General features: G+C 35.7%; 4 protein-coding genes and 1 pseudogene across 10 annotated transcripts; 2 read left to right on the plus strand and 3 right to left on the minus strand.

Annotated features, from left to right (window-relative positions):
- Positions 1–381: 381 nt before the first annotated feature.
- On the minus strand, positions 382–2,105 carry LOC111442182 (annotated as a pseudogene).
- A 1,977-nt stretch (positions 2,106–4,082) lies between these two features.
- Positions 4,083–5,062, minus strand: LOC111442180. 2 transcript variants are annotated; one of them, XM_023079473.1, is made up of 3 exons: positions 4,615–5,062; positions 4,463–4,527; positions 4,083–4,265 (listed from the first exon to the last, which is right to left on the minus strand). In XM_023079473.1, exons 1-3 carry the CDS (start codon positions 5,018–5,020, stop codon positions 4,089–4,091), a joined length of 648 nt encoding a protein of 215 aa, XP_022935241.1. In that variant the 5' UTR covers positions 5,021–5,062; the 3' UTR covers positions 4,083–4,088. The 2 variants fall into 2 exon arrangements, with proteins under 2 accessions (XP_022935241.1, XP_022935240.1); XM_023079472.1 differs by having other exon boundaries at positions 4,083–4,268.
- Positions 5,063–6,203: 1,141 nt separating this feature from the next.
- Positions 6,204–9,873, plus strand: LOC111442179 (V-type proton ATPase subunit E-like). Its single transcript, XM_023079471.1, has 7 exons — positions 6,204–6,335; positions 6,414–6,608; positions 6,834–6,934; positions 7,133–7,289; positions 7,769–7,962; positions 8,511–8,610; positions 9,429–9,873. Exons 2-7 carry the CDS (start codon positions 6,507–6,509, stop codon positions 9,462–9,464), a joined length of 690 nt encoding a protein of 229 aa, XP_022935239.1. The 5' UTR covers positions 6,204–6,335; positions 6,414–6,506; the 3' UTR covers positions 9,465–9,873.
- Positions 9,874–11,481: 1,608 nt separating this feature from the next.
- Positions 11,482–18,834, plus strand: LOC111442174 (putative pentatricopeptide repeat-containing protein At2g01510). Of its 5 annotated transcripts, none has more exons than XM_023079459.1 (4): positions 11,482–14,545; positions 14,693–14,785; positions 17,498–17,778; positions 17,971–18,834. In XM_023079459.1, exon 1 carries the CDS (start codon positions 11,999–12,001, stop codon positions 14,447–14,449), a length of 2,451 nt encoding a protein of 816 aa, XP_022935227.1. In that variant the 5' UTR covers positions 11,482–11,998; the 3' UTR covers positions 14,450–14,545; positions 14,693–14,785; positions 17,498–17,778; positions 17,971–18,834. The 5 variants fall into 5 exon arrangements, with proteins under 5 accessions (XP_022935227.1, XP_022935229.1, XP_022935231.1 ...); XM_023079461.1 differs by lacking the exon at positions 17,498–17,778 and having other exon boundaries at positions 17,971–18,012; positions 18,258–18,834; XM_023079463.1 differs by lacking the exon at positions 17,498–17,778 and having other exon boundaries at positions 17,971–18,012; positions 18,261–18,834.
- Positions 18,835–18,974: 140 nt separating this feature from the next.
- LOC111442178 (NAC domain-containing protein 83-like) lies at positions 18,975–20,423 on the minus strand. 2 transcript variants are annotated; one of them, XM_023079469.1, is made up of 3 exons: positions 19,976–20,423; positions 19,545–19,795; positions 18,975–19,426 (listed from the first exon to the last, which is right to left on the minus strand). In XM_023079469.1, exons 1-3 carry the CDS (start codon positions 20,166–20,168, stop codon positions 19,178–19,180), a joined length of 693 nt encoding a protein of 230 aa, XP_022935237.1. In that variant the 5' UTR covers positions 20,169–20,423; the 3' UTR covers positions 18,975–19,177. The 2 variants fall into 2 exon arrangements, with proteins under 2 accessions (XP_022935237.1, XP_022935238.1); XM_023079470.1 differs by having other exon boundaries at positions 18,975–19,423; positions 19,976–20,397.
- Positions 20,424–21,622: the final 1,199 nt, after the last annotated feature.

The following is a 21,622-nucleotide window of genomic DNA, read 5'->3' on the forward strand; positions in this document are numbered from 1 at the left end:
TTGCACATCAAAATCAAAATACTTTTTTTTAACTTTTAACCTACAATCAAATTTTCCTTGGCCTCACTCACTTGAAGATTCGAATATGCAATGAGTAAATGTTAAAACCCGAGACCTTACCCACGACAGTACCCTTTTTAAATTCATGGATCTACTCGGTCATAATGAACACAAAATTCAATTTTAAATTTAATATAATAAATTTTTTAAAAAAAATTTAATATATCCTAGACCTGTAAAACACAAAATTAGAAGTTGAATGATCTCTTAGATTCAAAATTAAAAGTTCAGAAATTATTTATTAAATACTTTGAAAGTTTAGAGACCAAATAGACACCATCTTGAAAGTTTAAATACTAAATTTGTTTGTAACGGCCATGTCTATCGCTAACAGATATTCTTCTCTTTGGCCTTTCCCTTTTAAGCTTCCCCTCGTGGCTTTAAAACACATCGGAGAAGAAGATTTCCACATGGTGGTTTGTTCCCCTTCCCAATCAATGTAGGACATCACAATCAAACTAAAGTTGTAATTTAACCATAAATTTACGGTTCCACCCCAGTTAGAGATGCAGGCAACTATAAGAATTGTAAGGATACATACCTCCAAAGCCGTGTCTTCGGTTGCGACAGCATTGAAGTCATCATATCCTAAATTACTCGCTAGTTCTCCGAGGCATGAGATTTTAGAAACCAGAATATGCACGAAACCTTGAATATTGCAAGTGTGGGAAGGATCAGGATCACATACTTTGGAGTGATATTGGAGCATCAGCCGTGGCATAGCCATCTTGTAATTTTTGGTTCTGGGAAGTTATTTGACCCAGCACCTGCGTTATACACAAGATTAGCCAAAGGAATGAAGGATGTCTATGGATTGAGATCAATCCAACGAGAAAGGTGAGATTCAAAACCTCAATATAATATCTAGGACTCGTCTCAAAGCTTCAAAAATTATAGAATAATAATTTCCTAAAACGTCTTTATAAATAAGTGTTGTTTGAAAATTGTGATAAAAAAATGAAATTATTCTTCAATTCAAATTCATAATTTGAAAATAGGAAATTAAAGTGTAAAATAAATCTTATCTTATACCGAACAAAATATTATTTATAAGGGTGTGGAAACTTCTCTCTAACAAACGTGTTTTTAAACTTTGAGAGGAAGCCTGAAAAGAAAAACCCAAAGAGAACAATATATGTTAATAGTGGGTTTGAGTTGTTATAAATGGTATCAGAGCTAGACATTGAGCGGTGTGCCAATGAGGATGCTGAGCCCCAAAGGGGGTGGACACCGGGCGGTGTGCTAGTGAAAAAGCTGGACACCGAAGGGGGAGTGGATTGTGAGATCCCACATCGATTGAACAGGAGAACAAACATTATTTTACAAGGGTGTGGAAATCTCTCTAAAGCAAAAGCGTTTTAGATCCTTGAGGGGAAGCTCGAAAGAAAAAGTCATCAGTCAGTGGTTAGTGGTTGGCCTTTTTACAAGAACTATGTTGGAAACCACATTCAAGTTCAACCAAACCGTTAATTACCTCAGCATAAGATCCAGTTGGATATATCAAATACTGGAGTTGGCTTTGATCTTCAGCAAATTCCTCTGCTATCATCTGCAGGGGTAAATAAATCCACAACGTTATGCTATGCCTCAAAAGCGCCCTGCATGCGAAATGATATCCAAGAGCAACGTGAGCATAAGCAATTTGAACACATCCTTAACTACGAGGAAATTTTTCCATGAAGAATATGTGCACTAAAACAGTAAAAATTAAGCATTGAACATTCATACAGATTAGTATATCTCTGAACGGGCACCATTTCCAGCACACACAACTAGTCGACCCATAGAAGATAGTTGTCTTAACTCTTCAGTTTGGAACAAAATGGCATGTCAGGTACCTGTGGCTGTTACTAGTATGTATTGAGCATTATATGAAAGATGTATTTGTTAGAAATCACAACGCTCCTCAATGGTATGACATTGTCTACTTTGAGCATAAGCTCTCATAGAGGCTTTTAGTTTCCCCAAAGAACCCCTCGTACCAATGGAGATGTATTCCTTGCTTATAAACCTATGATCATTCTCTTAATTAGCCAATGTGAGACTCCCCCAACAATCCTCAACAATATTGCCAAACATTGCCCACGAACATTCAATACGTGTCCACACGTACAAAAATCTAGAAAACGGAGTTAAAAAAAAGGTGCTACTAAACTGCCAGTTTTGACTAAATAACTTCTGAGAAGATAGAACAAAGCACAACCTACCTCAGATGTCCGAAAACCATTTTCATCACTTAGCTTCTAAAGTTTGGCAGCAGCCTCACCACCACTAGCTCCCACAAGTAAACGATCACTATATGCATTTGTTTATGACATGAAAATTCAGAATTAGCAACAGGAAGGAGAACAATACCACACGCCAAGAAAAAAAAGTACCTCTATGAGTACCTGTCGAAGTAATAGCATCTCAACCTATCAGCCAGGAATTTGGCTAACTTAGTTTTTATGGAGCTGTTGATCCCTTCACATCAAATTGTTTCATACATTAGTTTGTCATAAATCTAAATTGCCTCAGTATAGAAGATCAGTGCTTGCCCACGAGAAAGATGGAAGTTCCTTTCAATTTAGTAGCAACATTCATTTCGTTCTTTCGAATTCAAACTGAGCAATGTAAATAAACTGTTCAGGCTACGAGAAAAAATGAAGCCAACAAGAACCAATCTAAATGCACCATCAGGACACGAGACTTAAATAGAGCGAAAAAGAAGTACAAAAAGGATTCTCTGAGGTTTAAGACTTATGTTTCTTCCATTCATTCAGTTCACTATAACATGGAAACTTGACGCTACAGAAACGACGTCTAACCTTCACTTCAAGAGACAGATCATCAGGAGTGACAATCGCCTCCACATCTAACAAAGGCCAAAATTAATCGCTGAGTAAAGAGAGATGAAACTGAAACTATACAATTCATCCTTTAGGTTCTTATTCTTACGTATATTTTATTAAGCTGAATTAGGTTTCAATTTAACTCCACTATCCAACTAAGGTTCTGTTTCATCGATCAACCTCAATTTCCAGCTATACAGCATCCATAATTTACAAGCAAATAGCATCATGACCTTGCAATCCAATTCTATGAGAAGTGAACTTAGAACTGCACTATCCGAGAGCAAAAACACCACCATAAACCAAAAACAACAAAACTGGACGAAAATTCATTATTGAAAATCCAAAATCCATTTCTATGAATTCACCTTAAGAAATCGCACCGTCGTGAGAAAAATGAAACATAAACAGATTACGAAGTTACTCCACAGGGAAAAATGGACACAAAACTTGAACTCACAGAATGCAGTCCCGTCTGAAACAACGCAATTCGTTGGCAAATATCTGCGGCGCCGAATAGCAGAAGAATGCAAAAGTGGTAAGCAAATACGAAGTGGAACTCTGTGATTACGACGAACAGAGGACGGCAGGGACAAGAAGCAGCTCGAATTCAAGGCCATTGCTTCAACTTTTGGAAAGTGTATATTGAATTGGAGATCAGTCGGCTGATTTAGGGAGGGAATCATGGATGCTCTCGACAGGGTGACGTTAAGAGAGTTTATGTTCAACGTGGACAATATCGTTTTATTGTGGAAAGTCGTGCTCATCTAACACACTTCACGGAGTGAATTTAGGAATTAATTCAATTCATAAAAGTTTTAGGATTGATCATGACAAGCTTAAATGGTTCTAAACATGCAACCTAAATTACATAGAATTATATCAGTACGCTTTTGCACGTAGCTGCTTATTAGAAGTGTCGTGATTCAGAGAAGAAAATTTGTCGTTCTGTTGTTGGTTACGACCACGTGAAATACTCAATAAATCCTCTTTTATCTTCTTTGAAGTTTATATTTCATGATTGATGGATTGGTTCATATCAATAAAAAAGAACACAACACAGTATTTTTTAAAAAATAATTGTAATTTATTAATGATTTACAGGGACAATTGCATTTGGTAGAAAAAAAATGAAATGGTATGAAATGAAATTGAATGAACAAATAAATTAAATGTTTTGTATGTGTGTGAAGGAAATCAAGACGCTCTTGCACGTAGATGCTTATTAGAAGTGTCGTCATCTAAAGAAGAAAATTTGTCGTTTTGATGTTGGTGACGACCACGTGAAGTACTCAATAAACTCCTCCCTTCACCTGATTTTCCACGACGTAATGTTTTCCTCGTGCCTTTTCCTCTTGGTTCTTTTTTCTCTTCCTTCTATTCAATTTGGAGTAGAAATCCATTAGAATTTTAATTAAAAAACAAGATCGAAAGTAAATAAGATGATGATTTGGAGTGATGTAGGATTGTTCGGGTCTCAACTCTCAATTTTTATTCATCGTTTTAATATGTTTTTATTCAAACGTCATTCACGGCGTGTAAAATAGAGAAATTGAAAACGGGAAAACTACCTTCTCCTTTTCTAAATGCAGCGTTCGTTCGTTCGGCCATATGCCATGATCTCCTTCGTAGTTATCTGTTGTAGAATAAAATCAATGGTTATTGTAAGCACAACGACCAATGTCGTTACCCGAGTTTGAAATTGATTGGTTGAGTACATTACCTTCACTTCCTATACTCCTTGATCTCGATTTAGATCCAATGCAATACTCCCTAAAACTCGGCGATCCTCCACGAAAAATCTTACGATAATTTTGATCATCGTTAGGATCTTCAAAATTTATTTGAGTCCTTGTTTCCATTTGTCGATCGTCCTCTTCTACTTTTTCTCGCTTCACATTCACGCTCATCTTCACCATCTTCTCCCCGGCCACCTCTCGATCCCGAGAAGAGCCATTACCTTTTCGAGACTGCTTCTCAGTCGAAGATCCTTCTTGAACCGAAGGCTTGGGTTCACTGGTGAAGCAATTGGTGGTGGAAGACTTGTGGGAACGAGGAGGATTGTGGGGGCAATCGGCAGTTGCTTCGACTACCTCCTTAGGTTCGAACTTTGAGATTCCGCAACCCATCGAGAGGAGTCGAAGGAAATGATGTCGGGAAAATGAAGTGGTTACTCTCTCACGTCTATTAAAATCTAGCATGGAAAAACACACCAAGGCACAAACAGGTTAAAAATGGATATATCTAAATGAGCGATTCAAACTTGTTCTTCACAATTTCTATGGTATACATGGAAGTTTTAATGATTCCTCCCAATTTTACCGTTGTCAAGTTAGTTAAAGCCGTTGAAAAAAATGGTTTAACCTAACAAAAAGGAACCAATCCATTTGACCTCGACCCACCTCAACATTTTTTTTTTTTTTTGTCTGGTCTAATATGACCCTCTTTTATTTTAGTCAACTAAAACATGTTTCAACTAGTTAGATATGTGTCATCCAAAACAATTTTCAATATTATGTTTAATAGATTTTTTAGTTTAAAAAATAATAATTAAATAAATTTTTTTATACCAATTTTATTTTTTAATTTTGTATCTTACAAATTAGATTTATTAGATATTTTTTTAAAAACATTTTTATATAAATATTTTCATTAACCTTAAAAATATTAATATGGGCTACAAATATTGGTAACGTAATATTTTTAAAATTTAAAATTTTTATTTAATAAATCTTAAAATTAAAAAAAAAAAAAAAAAAATCTAATGAGACATTTGTTCCACTTTTGTGCCAAATATTATATTTTTTTTATAGGTTTAAATCTTTTAAATGTATTAATTATAAAATATAAAATTAATTTTAATATAATTCTAAATTTTTTTTTTTTAATTTTGTCTTAACTCATTCAAATATGTTTATATAACTTGTTTATATATATATATATATAATATGTATATATGTATGTATATATATGTATATCTATATATATGTGTATGTATATATATAACTTGAGTTAATACAATGAGTTTAAAACATAGTTATATATATACAGACATAGATACATATATATGTATGTATATAGATACATACATATATATGTATCTATATAGATATATATTGGAGTTGTGTTACAAACATATATATAAAACATATATATATATATGTATGATTAATTTTAACTATGAAAGCAATTTTTATGAAAATATATTGGAGTTGTGTTACAAATTTTAATTATATATTTAAAAATAAATAGATAACATTTTATTTTTAACTATTCAGCCGTGTTCATATTCTGTTTCCTTTAAGATCGTGTTCCGATCTCTCTCACGTTGCCAACGTTCAGCGGGGCCCTCTTATTCAGAATCTAACAAATCTCTTTCACCCCCTGTTTCTGCTCTCATCCTTCATCCATCTCTCATCATTTTTTGGTTATCGATCTCTCTCGGTACGTCGCTCTCGCTTTCACGTTATACTCTCTACTGCTATCTTCTCACAGCAGCCAGCGGTTGTGTTTTCAATCCAGGTATCTCGCTAACGATCGAGAGCAACTTGGAATTCGTAGGGCCTGGATCGCACCGATTGGATCTTCTCCGGTTAGATTCGAAAGTTCGGCAAAATGAATGACGCAGATGTTTCCAAGCAGATCCAGCAGATGGTGAGGTTCATCCGCCAGGAAGCGGAGGAAAAGGCCAACGAGATCTCCGTCTCCGCTGAAGAAGTACGTCTGCGTATTTTTCACTATTCGTTTCCGCTTCTAGATGGCCCGATTTTACTTTATATTTTTCTTGATTTCTAATCGTTGCCGAAAATATATAGTTATCGGCGTTGCTCTATGTTCAGTTACGTATGCCTTGCAAATTCTAGGTTTCTTATGTGCTGTATATTTGTTTTTCTACATTGACTATTGAACGGAAGGAATGGAAATTTGTTCTTTCTCTTGTAGGAATTCAATATTGAAAAGCTGCAGCTGGTTGAGGCAGAGAAGAAGAAGATCAGGCAAGAGTACGAGAAGAAGGAGAAGCAAGTTGAAATTCGGAAGAAGATGTAATTATCTGAAATTTTCCCCCATAATTCGTTAATTACAATTTCATTATTTATGCTTCTTCGTGGCTTGGTTTGTTAAGGCGAATTTTCAATTTCTTAATGATCTTTTTCTTTGTTTCTTTCTTTCTGCATTTGTTATAATCTGAAAAGGTTGTAATAGCCGAATAACATCTTCGTGTAATTAATGATTTATTCCAGCGAGTACTCCATGCAGCTCAATGCTTCTCGTATCAAAGTTCTGCAAGCTCAGGATGACGTAGTAAACTCTATGAAAGAGGCAGCATCAAAAGAACTTCTGAATGTAAGCCAGAATGAACATGTCTACAAAAATCTTTTGAAGGATCTCATTGTTCAGGTTTGTAAATTCCTAATATCATCCACATTAAAGTATTTACTGATTCTTTGATTTAGTTAAACTGAAAGTCTCAAAATTTGCTGCATATGTGATTGTTGGCTGGTACTTTTAGTTGTCTGTTCATTACACTTTAGAGTTCATTGTGGGAGCTACTAAATGTTTATTATTTATGAGGTTATAAGTTCACAAAAGAGAATTCTACCCAGAAGATTTGTGTTAGATAATAAGGAACTTTAAATTATCCAAAACAAATCTCTGACTGGTTAAAATTCTTGTCTGTTAGACATCATACCGAAACACACATCATCCTGATAAGTGATGATTGAGTTTCCTTTTCTCCATCTCTTTGTTGATGGTTACTGCTTAGAATGCATTATGGAGGTTGATCTTCCCGTTAAGATTTTTGCTAGTATGGTTGCTATGGGATAAATATGCTAGTTGTGTTATGCACTACCTTAAGTTTGTTTCTTATTTTATAGAGCTTGCTTCGACTGAAAGAGCCAGCTGTTTTATTGCGATGCCGCGAAAGTGATGTCCATTTGGTGGAGTCTGTGCTGGGTTCAGCAGCCGTGGAGTATGCAGAGAAAGTAAAAGTTCACGAGCCAGAAATTATAGTTGATCATGTCCATCTTCCACCTGGTCCAAGCCATCACAATCATCACGGTCTTTTTTGGTAAGCTTTCCTTCTAATTTTTTAGGATTTTATATACGAAGTTCATGCTTCTGAAAACTTTGTCTGTGATTGGTGTCTTTCTATATAATTTATTTCAGCGTTGGCAAGTTTATGTATTTAGAGATTGCTAGGTAACTTTTGCATACTTTTCCTGACGGGCATCTTATTTGTCAAGGTGGTATTTAGACGATAATTTTAAATATCCCATTGTTTCATTCCCAAATTTCTGTATTGAACCATTCTAATAAAGTTTATCGTTAGTTTTGATAGAGATAGTACGCATGACATAAGCCCAGGTTTACTGATTCTGTTAAGAATTCACAATCATAATGAATTTGAACTACGGGGGTGTTTAATATGAATTTCAAAATACAAGGTTACAATGTATGAAATTAAACCGAAATATAATTTACATTTTTCCCTTTGTAAGTTGTATAAAAGCTCTGTATCATAAGGTTTTTGCCTTTTTGTTCTCTACACAACTATTTTCTTTGAAAAATCAACGCCATATCTATAAACAATTCTAATATGTAGTTTTGATTGTTCAGCTCTGGAGGTGTAGTATTGGCATCTCGAGATGGGAAGATTGTCTGTGAGAACACCCTTGATGCTAGATTGGATGTTGTGTTCCGTAAAAAGCTTCCAGAGGTACTTTCTTTTCTCAACTATACCCTACTCCCCATTATTGGTTGCTAATTACATCACCAAATGCTAGTGGGTATCTGAAAAGCTCATTACCATACCTCATTTTTAGAGAGGAATAAAGATCTACATTTAGAAGATTTTTTATTTTGCTCGAGGACAAAGGCGTAATTTAGTGTGTTGTTTTCTTGGTTCTTATAAATGCTCACTGCTCTCATTGAGTATTAAATATCTAATACAAATTAAGAAAAAACTTGTTGCACTTCTCTACAATTTGGAAGAATCTATAAACTATAGCAGCACATATTCAAAAGATAAAGAGAAAACGTAAGACAAGCTTTTAGGTTTTGATCAACTGCATTGTCACGAATGCATCTGTATGTTCCTCAGTACCTTATTAATTTACAGATTGGCCCACTCAAATACTGCCCAGGATGCATAGTATAACTTTTGGTTAACTACGCGTAGCTGGACAATAAAGAGATCCCACTTTTAACTTTTTATTGTACGAATATAAGCTACAACACGATTCCTATACTTTATATTGCCTTTCGAAGGTGCATTTTCATGCTCCCTCTTCACCTTTTCTTAACCTTTAGAAAGATACAAATTCTTTATTGAGGATTTTATATTTCTGGTAAAAAAAAAAAAAAAAAAACAAATACATTATGTGGGTCTGTTTGCAATGTCTTTCTTTTATCACTACTTCACCAAGCGGTAGTTCCTTTATCAGGTCATCTTTCGTCAATGGATATTTTGTTGCACCGCTTTGTCATAATTTTGTTCACAATTAGAGTACTTACAGCTGCATTTCTCATTGGCAGATCCGAAAAAGCCTTTTCAGTCAAGCTGATGCATGATGGACTAGATTTCGACTCTATCACGGTGCTTCCTGTGAAATAATTTATGAGTCCAAATTATTTGGTATTTGATGGGAATTATATGTCCCAAATGTCGCATATCAATAAGTATTACATTCTTTGATTTTCTTTATCTGATAGTTACTATGTTCTTGGGTTGAGCTCTACGGGGAGGGAGGTAGCTGCCCCTATCGACTCGATAATATCTCAGGTATCAATAATATTCCCGCTTGATATATCGGTTTCCTTCTTCAAGTCGGGATGGCATTTTTAGTCTAGTATATTTTTGTATGCACATCATTCAGACTATCATCCTTAATAATGTAATGTGACATTGTTGCTTCAAGTAAGTTATTTCACTTGCATTAAGTTTTGTAGACTCCTTTGAGTTAAATACAATGTCTTGATTCTCATTTGTGTAGTTAAGAACGATAGTTTATCTGAATTTGATTTCCCCCTTTGCTTGAACGAGATGTATTGGTTCTTTTGAGTCAGAAAATGCCCATACATATGGTTTCATGGCTGATTGAGGGATTAGATCGTATTTGTTAGATAAACACGACTCTCCACAATGACATGATATTGTCTACTCATAAGCTCTCATGGCTTTACTTTGGACTTCTCCAAAAGACCTCGTACCAAAGGAGATGGTATTATTTGATTATAAACCCATGATTATTCCCTAAATTAGAATGAGCGGATTCATCCTACAGGATTAACTTGTTTGAATGATTTTTTTATGTTTCCTTTTTAATTTGGGGAGAGCTTAAAATTTATTTTTAGACTAAAACTAATTAACTTGTTTGAATGATTTTTTTTTGTTTCTTTTTTAATTTGGGAAGTTGAGCTTAAAATTTATTTTTAGATGAGAACTAGTGAATAATGTTTATTTTCTTCCTTCATTTGTTTTCAAGGGATGCCTGTTTTTTAGAAGTTATTCGTTCTATATGGATGGACTCTTTGATGATATCTTATTCATGGTTGTAACTCAAAGAATGATTTATGAATTTCATTAAAAACAAATTTTAAACTATAGAACTAGTGAAAACAATTGTAAAAATATTTGCTATTGAGAGTTTTCATTTTTTATTATTATTTTTTTTAACTAATGAGTTTATTTTCTACCTGAGTTTTTTATTAATGCTCATTTTGGATTATTGGTGTTAATTTTTCTGTTAATTCATTTTAAACAATTAAAATAGTTGTAGTTTGATTAGCTAATTAATTTAGTTTTTGCTAATTTTATCACTTACTAAAATTAATTAAGAAAATCTGTCATAATTATTTAAAATTAGCTAATTAAAAAGTTAACCTAAAAACTAAATGGAAATATTAAATTTAAATTAGATTAAATAACTCGAACAAAATATTATATTTTCTAATATTTTTCAATTTAGTTTCTATATTTAATAATTCGAATGAATCTTAGAATAGAAAAAAGTCGAGTAATTGTAGTATGCTTGGAAGAACTTCGAAAAAAAAAATAATTTTAAAATAAAATTTATTCCTTCCACCACGGCTGAAATTTTTAATTATTTAGTGTGTGTTTTGTATAGTATATGGAGCGGTTTTTAGATTAAAAAAAAAAGTGATTTTAAAAATACATAATAAATAAAAGTAGTTTAAAAGGTTGGATTAATTTAATTTAGTTTAATTTTAAATTTTAAATTTTAAATTTTTATTATTTTTCTTTTGTAGAAACACTATGATTATCTTAAAAACAACTTTAAAAGCCAGTAACTAAAATCATCAAAATATGGCTTTGTTATTTAAAATGTCATTAAAAAAATTACGATATTATTACATTTTTTTTTTTCAAGAGTGTTTAAAGTAGGAATGTATTCCAAACAAACCCTAAATCTTGAGGTTTCTACCATACGGGAATCTCAACCCGGTTCAATGAAAAGGAGTAGATAACATAAGCCCATCTATCATGGGCCAAGATTCAGGCCCAATCCTCTGAAACAACAAATGAAATACAAGCCCAGCCCAGAAACTCGAAGAAACCCGTAATAAATACCTGGCCTGGTAAAACCGCGCCACTCATTTCCTTCCATTGGAGCGAAGTTTTCGCGCCTTCGTTCAACTCCAACTTCAACTCCGCTCAATCTTATTCCAATCACTTCCAGTTCCAATCTACTTTTGAATCAAGGTTTTTTCACTTCGATAAGCTCTGAAGACGGCAGTATCTGAATAGAAGACGCTGTCATCAGTCATTCATTAGACTTCTCCAAATTTAACGAATCGCTGTCTCAACAATTGGGAAATGCTTATTGTAAGACATCTATAGATTGAAAGCCATTTTCACTTGCCTCTTGCAGTTTGCAATAATCTCATAGAGTTGTAGTTTGAAGAACAGGTAAGTCTATTAAAGTTGGCTTTAAGATTACCCATTAGTTTCTTTATATGTTGCTGTTTTAAATTTGATTAGATTGTATGAGGCACACCATTTAACGCTAAGGAAATCTTGTTAGCTGGTGCTGAACATACGTATGCGGCATTTAATTTCATGGCTATATGGTAATTGAATTCCCATGAAGCCATATAGAGCGGCTTTTGTTCAAAACCTTGTTCTAAGAAGTTCTCAAGCTCCAAACCCATCCTTGAATGGTAAGCATCTTATTGATGCCCACAGCGTCAAAACTGGCTTCAATGCAAATACATGCCGCTCTAATTTCCAGGTCAAAAACTTTCTCCAAAGAGGGGATCTTTTCCATGCACATCAGGTATTTGATCAAATGCCTTGCAAGAACACGATCTCTCTCAATGTGATGATTTCTGGTTACCTTAAGTTTGGGAACTTATCTAAAGCTAGAGAGTTGTTTGATGGCATGCTGGAACGGACGGCAGTGTCGTGGACGATTTTGATTGGTGGCTATTTGCAATCTAATCAATCTAAAGAAGCGTGTAGGCTTTATGGTGATATGAGAAGGGGAGGGACAGAACCAGATTATGTGACTCTAGTGACTTTGTTATCAGGCTGTGGTGAATTGGAAACTAACAATGTGATTGTTCAAATCCACACCCATGTCATTAAACTTGGATATGAGTGCAACCTCATGGTTTGCAACTCGTTGGTTGATGCTTATTGCAAAACCCATTGCTTATATTTGGCCAGCCAGATCTTCAAGCAAATGTTAATCAAAGACACAGTGACCTTCAATGCATTAATGACCGGTTACTCAAATGAGGGATCAAGTGAAGAAGCAATTAAGCTCTTTCTTGAGCTACAGAATATTGGAATAAAGCCTTCAGAATTTACGTTTGCAGCCCTCCTATGTGCTGCTGTTGGTCTAGATGACACAAATTTTGGACAACAAGTTCATGGTCTTATTATCAAGACCAACTTCGTTTGGAATGTGTTTGTGGGAAATGCATTACTAGATTTCTACTCAAAGCACGACCGAGTGGATTTGGCAAGGAAGCTTTTTCATGAGATGCCGGAGTTGGATGGAATATCATATAATGTAGTCATCACAGGCCATGCTTGGAATGGGCAATTCGAAGAATCTTTTGATCTTTTTAGGCGATTACAATTTACTAGATTTGACCGGAGGCAATTCCCTTTTGCAACGCTATTAAGCATAGCTACAAATACTCTTAATTGGAGAATTGGTAGGCAAATTCATTGTCAGGCAATTGCAGTTGGAGCATATTTAGACCCTGTGGTAGAAAATTCTTTGGTTGACATGTATGCCAAATGTGACAGATATGAGGAAGCTCAGAAGATATTTGAGAATATTACCTGCAAAAGTACAGTGCCATGGACTGCAATGATCTCAGCCTACGTTCAGAAGGGAAGGTATGAAGAAGGAATAAAGGTATTCATTGACATGCAAAGAACTGGTGTGCCTTCTGATCAGGCAACCTTTGCTAGTATCCTTAGAGCATGTGCAAATGTGGCTTCAATTTGTTTGGGAAGACAAGTGCATTCATTGCTAATTCGATCAGGGTTTATGTCTAATGTATATTCTGGAAGTGCGTTGCTAGATACATATGCAAAATGTGGTTGCATGAAAGATGCAATAAGATCTTTTGGAGAGATGCCTGAGAGGAATTCTGTTTCGTGGAATGCTTTAATCTCAGCTTATGCACAGAATGGGAATGTTGACGGAACACTTGATTCATTTCAGCAGATGATTCAATCAGGTTATAAGCCAGATTCTGTTAGTTTTCTCAGCATTCTGTCAGCTTGCGGTCACTGTGGTTTTGTTGAAGAAGCTCTTCGGCACTTCAACTCCATGACTAAAATTTATGAAGTTACTCCAAAGAGAGAGCACTATGCATCAATGGTCGATGTATTGTGCCGAAATGGAAGATTTGATGAAGCTGAAAAGTTGATGGCCCAAATGCCATTTGAGCCTGATGAGATTATGTGGTCGTCGGTATTAAACTCATGCAGAATTCATAAGAATCATGAGTTGGCTAAGAAAGCAGCAGATCAGCTTTTTAATATGGAAGAGCTTCGAGATGCTGCTCCTTATATCAACATGTCTAATATTTATGCTGTAGCTGGTCAGTGGGACAATGTTGCAAAGGTCAAGAAGGCAATGAGGGACCGAGGGGTTAGAAAGGTCCCGGCTTATAGTTGGGTTGAAATTAAACATCAGACTCATGTATTCTCAGCAAACGATAAATCCCATCCTCAGATGAAGAAGATTTTGAGAAAGATTGATGCATTGACGAAGCAGATGGAGAAGAAAGGATATAAGCCAGACACAACTTGTGCCCTTCACGATGTGGATGAGGTTATTAAGATTGAGTCTCTTAAATACCACAGTGAACGCTTAGCAATTGCATTTGCCCTACTCAACACACCAGATGGGTCGCCAATAGTGGTAATGAAAAACTTGAGAGCTTGTACAGACTGTCATGCTGCAATCAAGGTGATCTCGCAGATTGTTGGAAGGGAAATTGTTGTTAGAGATTCAAGTAGGTTTCATCATTTTAAAGACGGCTTTTGCTCCTGTGGGGATTATTGGTGACTACAAAAATCTCTAAATGAGAAGGCTAGATTATCGTCACAACAAGCAATACATGAATCATTCTACAGAGACAAACTTAAGAGTTGCTTGTTCACAGTAAGTGTTGCTTTCTTATGCTGTGTTATTGAAAATTTCCATTTAATTTGTTGATTTAAAAGCAATAAACTTGCAAGATGATACTCTGAATCATTTATCTATCAATTGACTCTCATATAAGCTAAAGGTTTTGTTTGATTTTGCTAGCTATTTTACAAGGCAGAGAAGAATAGGCCGTGTTGTGATTCCTTCCTCAAAAGCTAGTTCTGCTGCATATTGGTCAAATAAGAATTCAGCAAGGTACTCAAGACATTGTACATGATATAATTTACAATCACTTTCTTCTTAGTTACCCATATGATTATTCTTGGTTCCCACGAACTTGGAAGTGGACAGTAAAAGCTATAATGACCTTCATGCGAAGTTTGTTGATTAGACAGGCGAACAGCTTTAGACCGTTTCTACTGATCTTTAATATGAATATATTAATATAATACCCATTTGAAATGAAAAAGAATCGTGTAAAACCTGCTTCTTGTGTAATGAATTAAAAGGTCAATTTCCTTTCTCCATCCATGTTTTCTCTTTTAAGGTGTTTCACTATTAAGTATTAACGATCTCTTGGAATTCCATTATCTTCTATTTGTAGTATATTATGCTTTTAAAACTTTTGTTTGTGACGTTGAAATATACAAGACTAGTGAAAAAATATTCTTCACACGCAGTGCATTAAATTAATTTGTTTGATGCATAAAAAATTTAGAAACAGGAAAGAATTTCTATCCTTCATAGAATACCAAGCGCTTGACTGATCCAAGTCAATGTGTTTGCAATTTGAGCTATCTCCATTTCTTTTTTTCCTCCACATATGCGTGTTAGTTGATAATTGTGTTCATAATTCAACTTGGTATGGTTGCGTGATGGTGCTACCTTTGATAATAGTATCAACCATTTCCTTTTCCATACATTGCTGTTCTTTTTTTTCTATTACTTCTACATCACGGCGCCTGAATTACTTGGTTTTCTATTGTGATAGCCCAATCTGCGTACGTCTTTAAGAGCCTATGGCAGAAAGAGTGCCTAATGAGTTAAAAAGTGGAAGAAAGTTTGAATCCCAAAGGGGAACACTTTCGCTTTCTCAATTGGTTTCATTCTCTCTTCCCACTTGTTATATTTCAGCCCTTAAATCCCCGAGGAAGTGGCTAAGCGAAATGAGAAGATCGCAAGGGAATTTTTTTTGTGAAGGTTCTACAAATGGAGGTAGCCGTCATTCATGAAATGAATGATCCTACTCTTCCTTTTCTCTTGGTGGGTTTTGGAGTCAGTAACATTGCTATGATGCCGAAACGATTTAGAGGTTTCTGTTGGAAGCTAACACACGTTAGAACGAAATCTAGGAAGTAACTATGGCAACCATGCTTTCAGTTGGTTCATGGGTAAATGTCATCATGGTACCTCTAAAGGTCTGTGGGTTAATATAGCTAAACACAAAGATGATGCAGGATCTAAAGAAATTTAGTGTTTGAGTTAAATGTAGTTAAGTATACATTGGTTATTTTCTTATGGACATCATATGTTTTACTTGATGATTTAGTTTAGTTTTCAGAACGTGGATAGAAAAGTGGGCCTATTAGTTTGTGGGTGTGTGCGCTTTACAAAACCGATGCTTTGGCAGTATTAAATCCACCCCATGATTTGCCACTTTAGTGTAAACTATTTGAAATGGACTGGCTGTTGTAGATTTTTTTGGCAATCACTGAAGGAAAATTCTGCCCAAGGTAAAATTAGGTCCCACTGCCTAGGATTGCCCCCAACGAAACAACATATCATATTCCCAACTATTCGATATGCAACTTCAGTCTAACCAGATGGTGGTGAGCACCGCTGAAATTTAGAGTTTGACATCCCTATCCCAGATTTTACCGACCTGGGGTTTCTATGTAGTCTCATAGTTTTCTGAAACAATAATTTTGCAACAGGAATAGCATCAAATGTCATCTTGCAAGGTAAAAATGTGACATTTTCAAGAATTTACCTACTGCCTCTGAAATAGACCTTTCGGTTTTGGGCAACCTAAGAATAAAATCCATAGAAAGATCCTCAGTATCATTCGGTATGGGTAATCGGGTCTAAAGTCCTGTGTTTTGTGAGCCTCCCGTAGCTGATTGACAAATTTCACATTTTTTAGCTAATTTTCCAACATCTCTTTTCAAGCGTCCATTCCAATAACCATAGTGTGCAAAGTAACAAAGAGATGGGCTATCCTTCTTGGTTTATCAAACACTACATTTTGTTTACCGGCTACCGGGCTTGTGTCAAGAACAAACTGAAACTTCTGTAAATATATTACCCAACAAACATACTTCTTTTCAGATGCTTTTGAGAGTAAAGGAGTTTAAGAGCATGATCATTACTTTGAAGAATAAATTCTCTGTACTAGATAGTGCTCCCAATGTTGAAAAGTTCGAATACTAGCATTAAAGCTCTTGCTCATGGGTAGAACATTTTTGCTGAACTTCATTTAACCTCATTGAAAAAATTCTACTGGTCTTCCCTCTTGCATCAAAACAGCCCCAGTACCTGTCAAACATGCATCGGTTACAGGGTGAGGCTTTCTGAGAACCCTTTTATGGAGAAGACTCCTTTATAAATTATAACTGTGCTTTCCATCTATGTGTGCAATTGCTTCGTAAAAATAAAATAATGCCAGAGCTTAGGGGAATATCTTTGGAATTATGAATTCAGGAGTTATCTTGGGATTTGGAAGATGAAGAATGGAAAGTATGCTCGCAAAATATGCATGATTTTGAGCCTTATGCTCAGCCAGATATGAGATTACCGTGGTTTGCATTCACCTGCAAGTCTGTAGATGAGCCAAAACGGCCGTTTCATGTTCCCTTCTGCACATATTTGATTCTGTCTCAGATTAACCGAAGAAGTAAACAAGGCATCGCGTTACAAGATATGGTATATGTTTTTCTGAAGTTCTCTTATCTACTTGGTTCATTTCAGGTTCTCTATTAATGCTTCAAACTAGAATAGTTATGCTGAAGACGTGCGGACTTGCCAAAGTTCTTGTGTCAGCAGCTCTGGCCGGAGCTTCTGCATGCAATACTGGCAGAGTCTTTATGGAAAAAATAACCCAAATTGAAACGAAACTCTCTATTTGAGATGAGCCTGGGAGATTCCTGTGGATCACTTCCAAGTATCGTCTTATATCAGCTGCTACGTTGACAAAAAACCAAAATTTAATTGAATACTGATGTTATGGTGGCTGACTTGTTCATAGATTGGTGCGGTGGATTTAATCTTTTTCCCTCTATGAACCATTGCTATTTTGATTTCTTTCTTCACCTTGTTGACGATTATTGCCATAAACGTTGTGGCAAATGTCATTACTAGCTGCTTTAAATAGACAGACATACACATGTCAAATACAAGTACCTCTCGTACTTGCTAATGAATTTCTGAAATTGACATGACAGGTCCACTTCAGGAGCTTACACAGAGCCAGCCAGAACTCACAGGTTATATATTTATCTCTCTTCTTTAATATTGTGGCGTGCAGAGCTTTACTATCGTTTTATTAGATCATTTCTTCAAAGATTCTAAAACCTCTGCTGCAAGAAACCAACTTTTCCTTCCCCATTCAACCTTGTTTCTTTGCCCTTCCACTTTACTTTTCTGCTGCTTAAGGAATCTGACGTTTTTTTTTTTCTTCTTTTTTGCTTGTTATTGGCGACGAAAACATTGAATCCATGAAATATTGAAGCAGAACAGAAATCGAAAGGTCAGGAAATTTCTCAAAACTGTAGATGGATTCTTTTTTATTTAATATCTTTTCCTTGGGAAAAATAGTTTCTGGATATTTGTGTTTTTCTTAGGTCTTCTACTAGTAGACAAACAGAATCTTATACCCGTAGCCCGTAGGCTGTAGCTCTCCGTGAGGATGCGTTGTGTTGCCCAAGCTTGGAATTTTATTTTTCTCCCCAATATATAAAAACATTGCTCAGCCATCCCATTACGACAAAACGCCATTCGTTTAGAGAAAATACATCCATCCAACCCAAATCTAATAATTTAAGACTCGGGAATCCCTCTCTTAAAAATATGAATAAAAATCTAAACTCAAGAAAGTCGTGGAGATTCGAGGATTTGGGAAAAAGATATTAAAATCACTAATGGGGTATCGAGTTCATATGCCAAAGATGCCATTACGAATAGCCTCACATGAAGGTTCCTCTCTCTCTCTCTCTCCACTGATAGCCTGTTGAATTGGATACCAAAATACCATTTTGCCTGCTCTAATGGATGCTCAAATTTGTCATTATCTTACATAATTATATATATATATATATATATATATATATATATAAGTTGTAAAATACCAAAAAAATAATAGATGCCACTTTTTTGTTTCTCCCCAGCCCCATGATTATCTGAAAACTCGAGTTTTGGTAGAATTTTATAGAAGCAGGGCACACAAAAAGTGGAAATTCAAATCGCATTGAAAAGGTGGAAACTTAAAAAAGACATCTACCTATCTGTCCTTTCTTTCTTACTCGCTAAGGAAGAGTAGTAGTCGTCGTTAAATTTGCCCTTTTTTCCTTGTCTTTTTGACTTCCAGTTGAGCCAGAGCAACCCAAAACAAAACAAATTCAACTTTCAGCCACTGAAATGAGTTTGAGAAAATTAAGAAAAGCCTAAGCCACCGCTGGTCTCTTCCTGGTCCGTACTTCCCGTACCATTTGAAGAGACTTGAGTGACTCCACTTGAACACGAAGCACAAGGCTGAGGAAATTCCCAACCATCCTCCACCGTCAAGTCCAATATACTTCCCTGCGCCGCTGCCACTCTCTGGTTCTCTTTCACCCCTTTCCTTTTGTGTTTTCTTCTCTTCTGAAACAAGCAGTACACAGCCCAATCCCCCACTTCGATCTGCTTTTTTGATCCAGAACCAAAACAAAACAAACCCCACGGTAAAAAAATGAATCAGTTCTTATGAAAGAAGGGCAGTTCTGGTAATGTACTAAAAGTCCACGGTCAATTTTGTCTGTACCTGGGTTGAGTTGGAAGTTGCTGCAGAGCGAGCCAGTCGATATTCATGCATGACCCACCGAGTTGTTCTTGTTCTCTCAGGAAATTTTGACTCTGAAAAAACCAGAGATTTCCTCAGCCCAAACAACTGGTTGATCGCTTGGGTTATGATAAATTTCTCTTTCCCAATGGACTTCCAAATCCCACACCCAGCATTCATCCTCAAGAAACTCTTCTGTTTGCTGAAAAAGAATCTCTTCTCTTTCAAATCCCCTAAAACCCAACAAACAAAAACAAGAACAAGAACACAGAATCCAATCAATTCATAACAACAAGTCCAGCATTAGTACTTTCTAAACTCAAGAAATTGAAACCAATGAGAAAACTCTGTTTCTGTCTCTGTCTGTCTCTGAAAATAAGTTTGGAGATGAGAATTTAGAAATTTGAAGTTACCAGGCAGACCCCATGGATCTGTGAGGAACACATTGAACTCAGGAATGACAGAAGCAGGGAGTGGCAAACCAAACACCTTCCTTTTCAAGTAGTGCTCGACCAGCTCCTCATCCGTCGGGCAAAATCGATATCCAACAGGCAATCTGATACCTCCATCGAAGACAAAGTTTGATGTATTCTCCATTGGAAACATTCTGCAGAAATCTCTCTGAAAATCTCAAAGAAGTGGCGAAATATGAATAGAGAAGAAAGAACCCATCTGGGATTGGTTTATAATATGAAGGAGGGAGGGAAAAAGAGAGAAGAAAGTAAGAAAGAAACGAAGAACAAGAACGAGAGAGAGAGAGAGAGAGAGACGAAGGGCTATGGGAGGGAGGGAGGGAGGGATGAATGAGAAAGGGAAGGATCTTTCCTTGCGTTTTATGGAATGTGAGAAATAGCAAATCCTAGTCCGACTAGAATTCGGAATCAGAAATTGATTTTTTTTTTTTTTTTTAAATATTTTTTGACTTTTTCGAAACGGAATTTCTTTGTTGTTTTTGACGGCGTCGTTGCTTTCACAACCGCGTGACCGTAACAGACTCCAAAAAAGCCCTTCTTTGTTATTATTATCTACACGCTAACCTAAGCCAACAGCGTTTTACATTTACTTATCTGCCTTTTTACTCCTTTTAGTTATCATTACTTTTTAATTCAACCATTATTTTAATTGTTGTCAAAAGTACTTCTATTTTCCGTATTAGATTTATGAATAGAAGGATTATAGCTCGAGGTAAGGCTACAAAAATAGCTACCCAAAACCAACATCAATCTCATGGATGGAGCATGAGCAACCCAAATGCTTGCCCTCCGTCTCTAAACGTCAATCCGCTTGAATTGCCACGATGTAAATAGTGAGAAATCCTTATATTGTTGAGGATTGAACGCTTGACGTCGGATTGGTTGCAACCAATCAACACTCGCCAAGTGGCATGCCAGAAGCGCATGTCTCCTCCCCTTACGGGCGTTGGTACATGTGCGTGTGAGCCTTGTCGAGGTTTTTCTTTGTAGCACAAAGGGTCAAGCCTTGTCGAGGTTTTTCTTTGTAGCACAAAGGGTCAATCCTGTTGGATGATGAAAGTCTGCATCGACTAATTTAAGAAATGATCATTGGTTTATGATCAAAGAATACTCTCTCCATGGCTATGAGCCCTCCTGGGAAGCCCAAAGCAAACCTATGAGAGCTTATTCTCAAAGTGGACAATATCATACTAGAGAGTCGTGAATTGTAGGAGGGGGTTTGATAAGAGATTGAGTGTGTCATGGATAATATGGGTTACAAACCACATCCTCTTCAATAAAGGCAACAAAAGGATAACACAAAAAGCCTTAGGAAGCAGTGAAAGCCAATGGAGACATGGAATGTATGAAAGAAGAACCTAGTAGTTGCTTCCAAGCATACTCAGTTGGGATCTCGTATAATAATCAACCTCACCTTTTATTTATGTAAGAAAATGGTTTTTTATTATTTTGTTTTATTTTACTTGTTTTATGAGATTTAATTGATTTCTTGTTCATTTTTTTCTTCATATAATAATAAAAAAATGTTAATTTTCATTTGTCCTCTCTAGTCTTCAAAGAGAAATATGTTAAAATAATGAGTTTTTT

Source organism: Cucurbita moschata, unplaced genomic scaffold (assembly GCF_002738365.1).
Source record: "Cucurbita moschata cultivar Rifu unplaced genomic scaffold, Cmos_1.0 Cmo_Scf00004, whole genome shotgun sequence".
NCBI lineage: Eukaryota > Viridiplantae > Streptophyta > Magnoliopsida > Cucurbitales > Cucurbitaceae > Cucurbita > Cucurbita moschata.

What these genes read in the sequence shown, in the direction of transcription:
- LOC111442180 (XM_023079472.1), bottom strand. Translation starts at nt 5,020, where the DNA reads ATGGGTTGCGGAATCTCAAAGTTCGAACCTAAGGAGGTAGTCGAAGCA. An exon ending in AAGGAGTATAGGAAGTGAAG is followed by an intron (nt 4,528 to 4,614) that starts GTAATGTACTCA and finishes ATTCTACAACAG; the next exon opens with ATAACTACGAAGGAGATCAT. An exon ending in TGCATTTAGAAAAGGAGAAG is followed by an intron (nt 4,269 to 4,462) that starts GTAGTTTTCCCG and finishes CAAATTGAATAG; the next exon opens with AAGGAAGAGAAAAAAGAACC.
- LOC111442179 (XM_023079471.1), top strand. Translation starts at nt 6,507, where the DNA reads ATGAATGACGCAGATGTTTCCAAGCAGATCCAGCAGATGGTGAGGTTC. An exon ending in TCTCCGTCTCCGCTGAAGAA is followed by an intron (nt 6,609 to 6,833) that starts GTACGTCTGCGT and finishes TTTCTCTTGTAG; the next exon opens with GAATTCAATATTGAAAAGCT. An exon ending in GTTGAAATTCGGAAGAAGAT is followed by an intron (nt 6,935 to 7,132) that starts GTAATTATCTGA and finishes GATTTATTCCAG; the next exon opens with CGAGTACTCCATGCAGCTCA.
- LOC111442174 (XM_023079459.1), top strand. Translation starts at nt 11,999, where the DNA reads ATGAAGCCATATAGAGCGGCTTTTGTTCAAAACCTTGTTCTAAGAAGT.
- LOC111442178 (XM_023079469.1), bottom strand. Translation starts at nt 20,168, where the DNA reads ATGTTTCCAATGGAGAATACATCAAACTTTGTCTTCGATGGAGGTATC. An exon ending in AGATCCATGGGGTCTGCCTG is followed by an intron (nt 19,796 to 19,975) that starts GTAACTTCAAAT and finishes GTTGGGTTTTAG; the next exon opens with GGGATTTGAAAGAGAAGAGA. An exon ending in CAACTTCCAACTCAACCCAG is followed by an intron (nt 19,427 to 19,544) that starts GTACAGACAAAA and finishes GGATCAAAAAAG; the next exon opens with CAGATCGAAGTGGGGGATTG.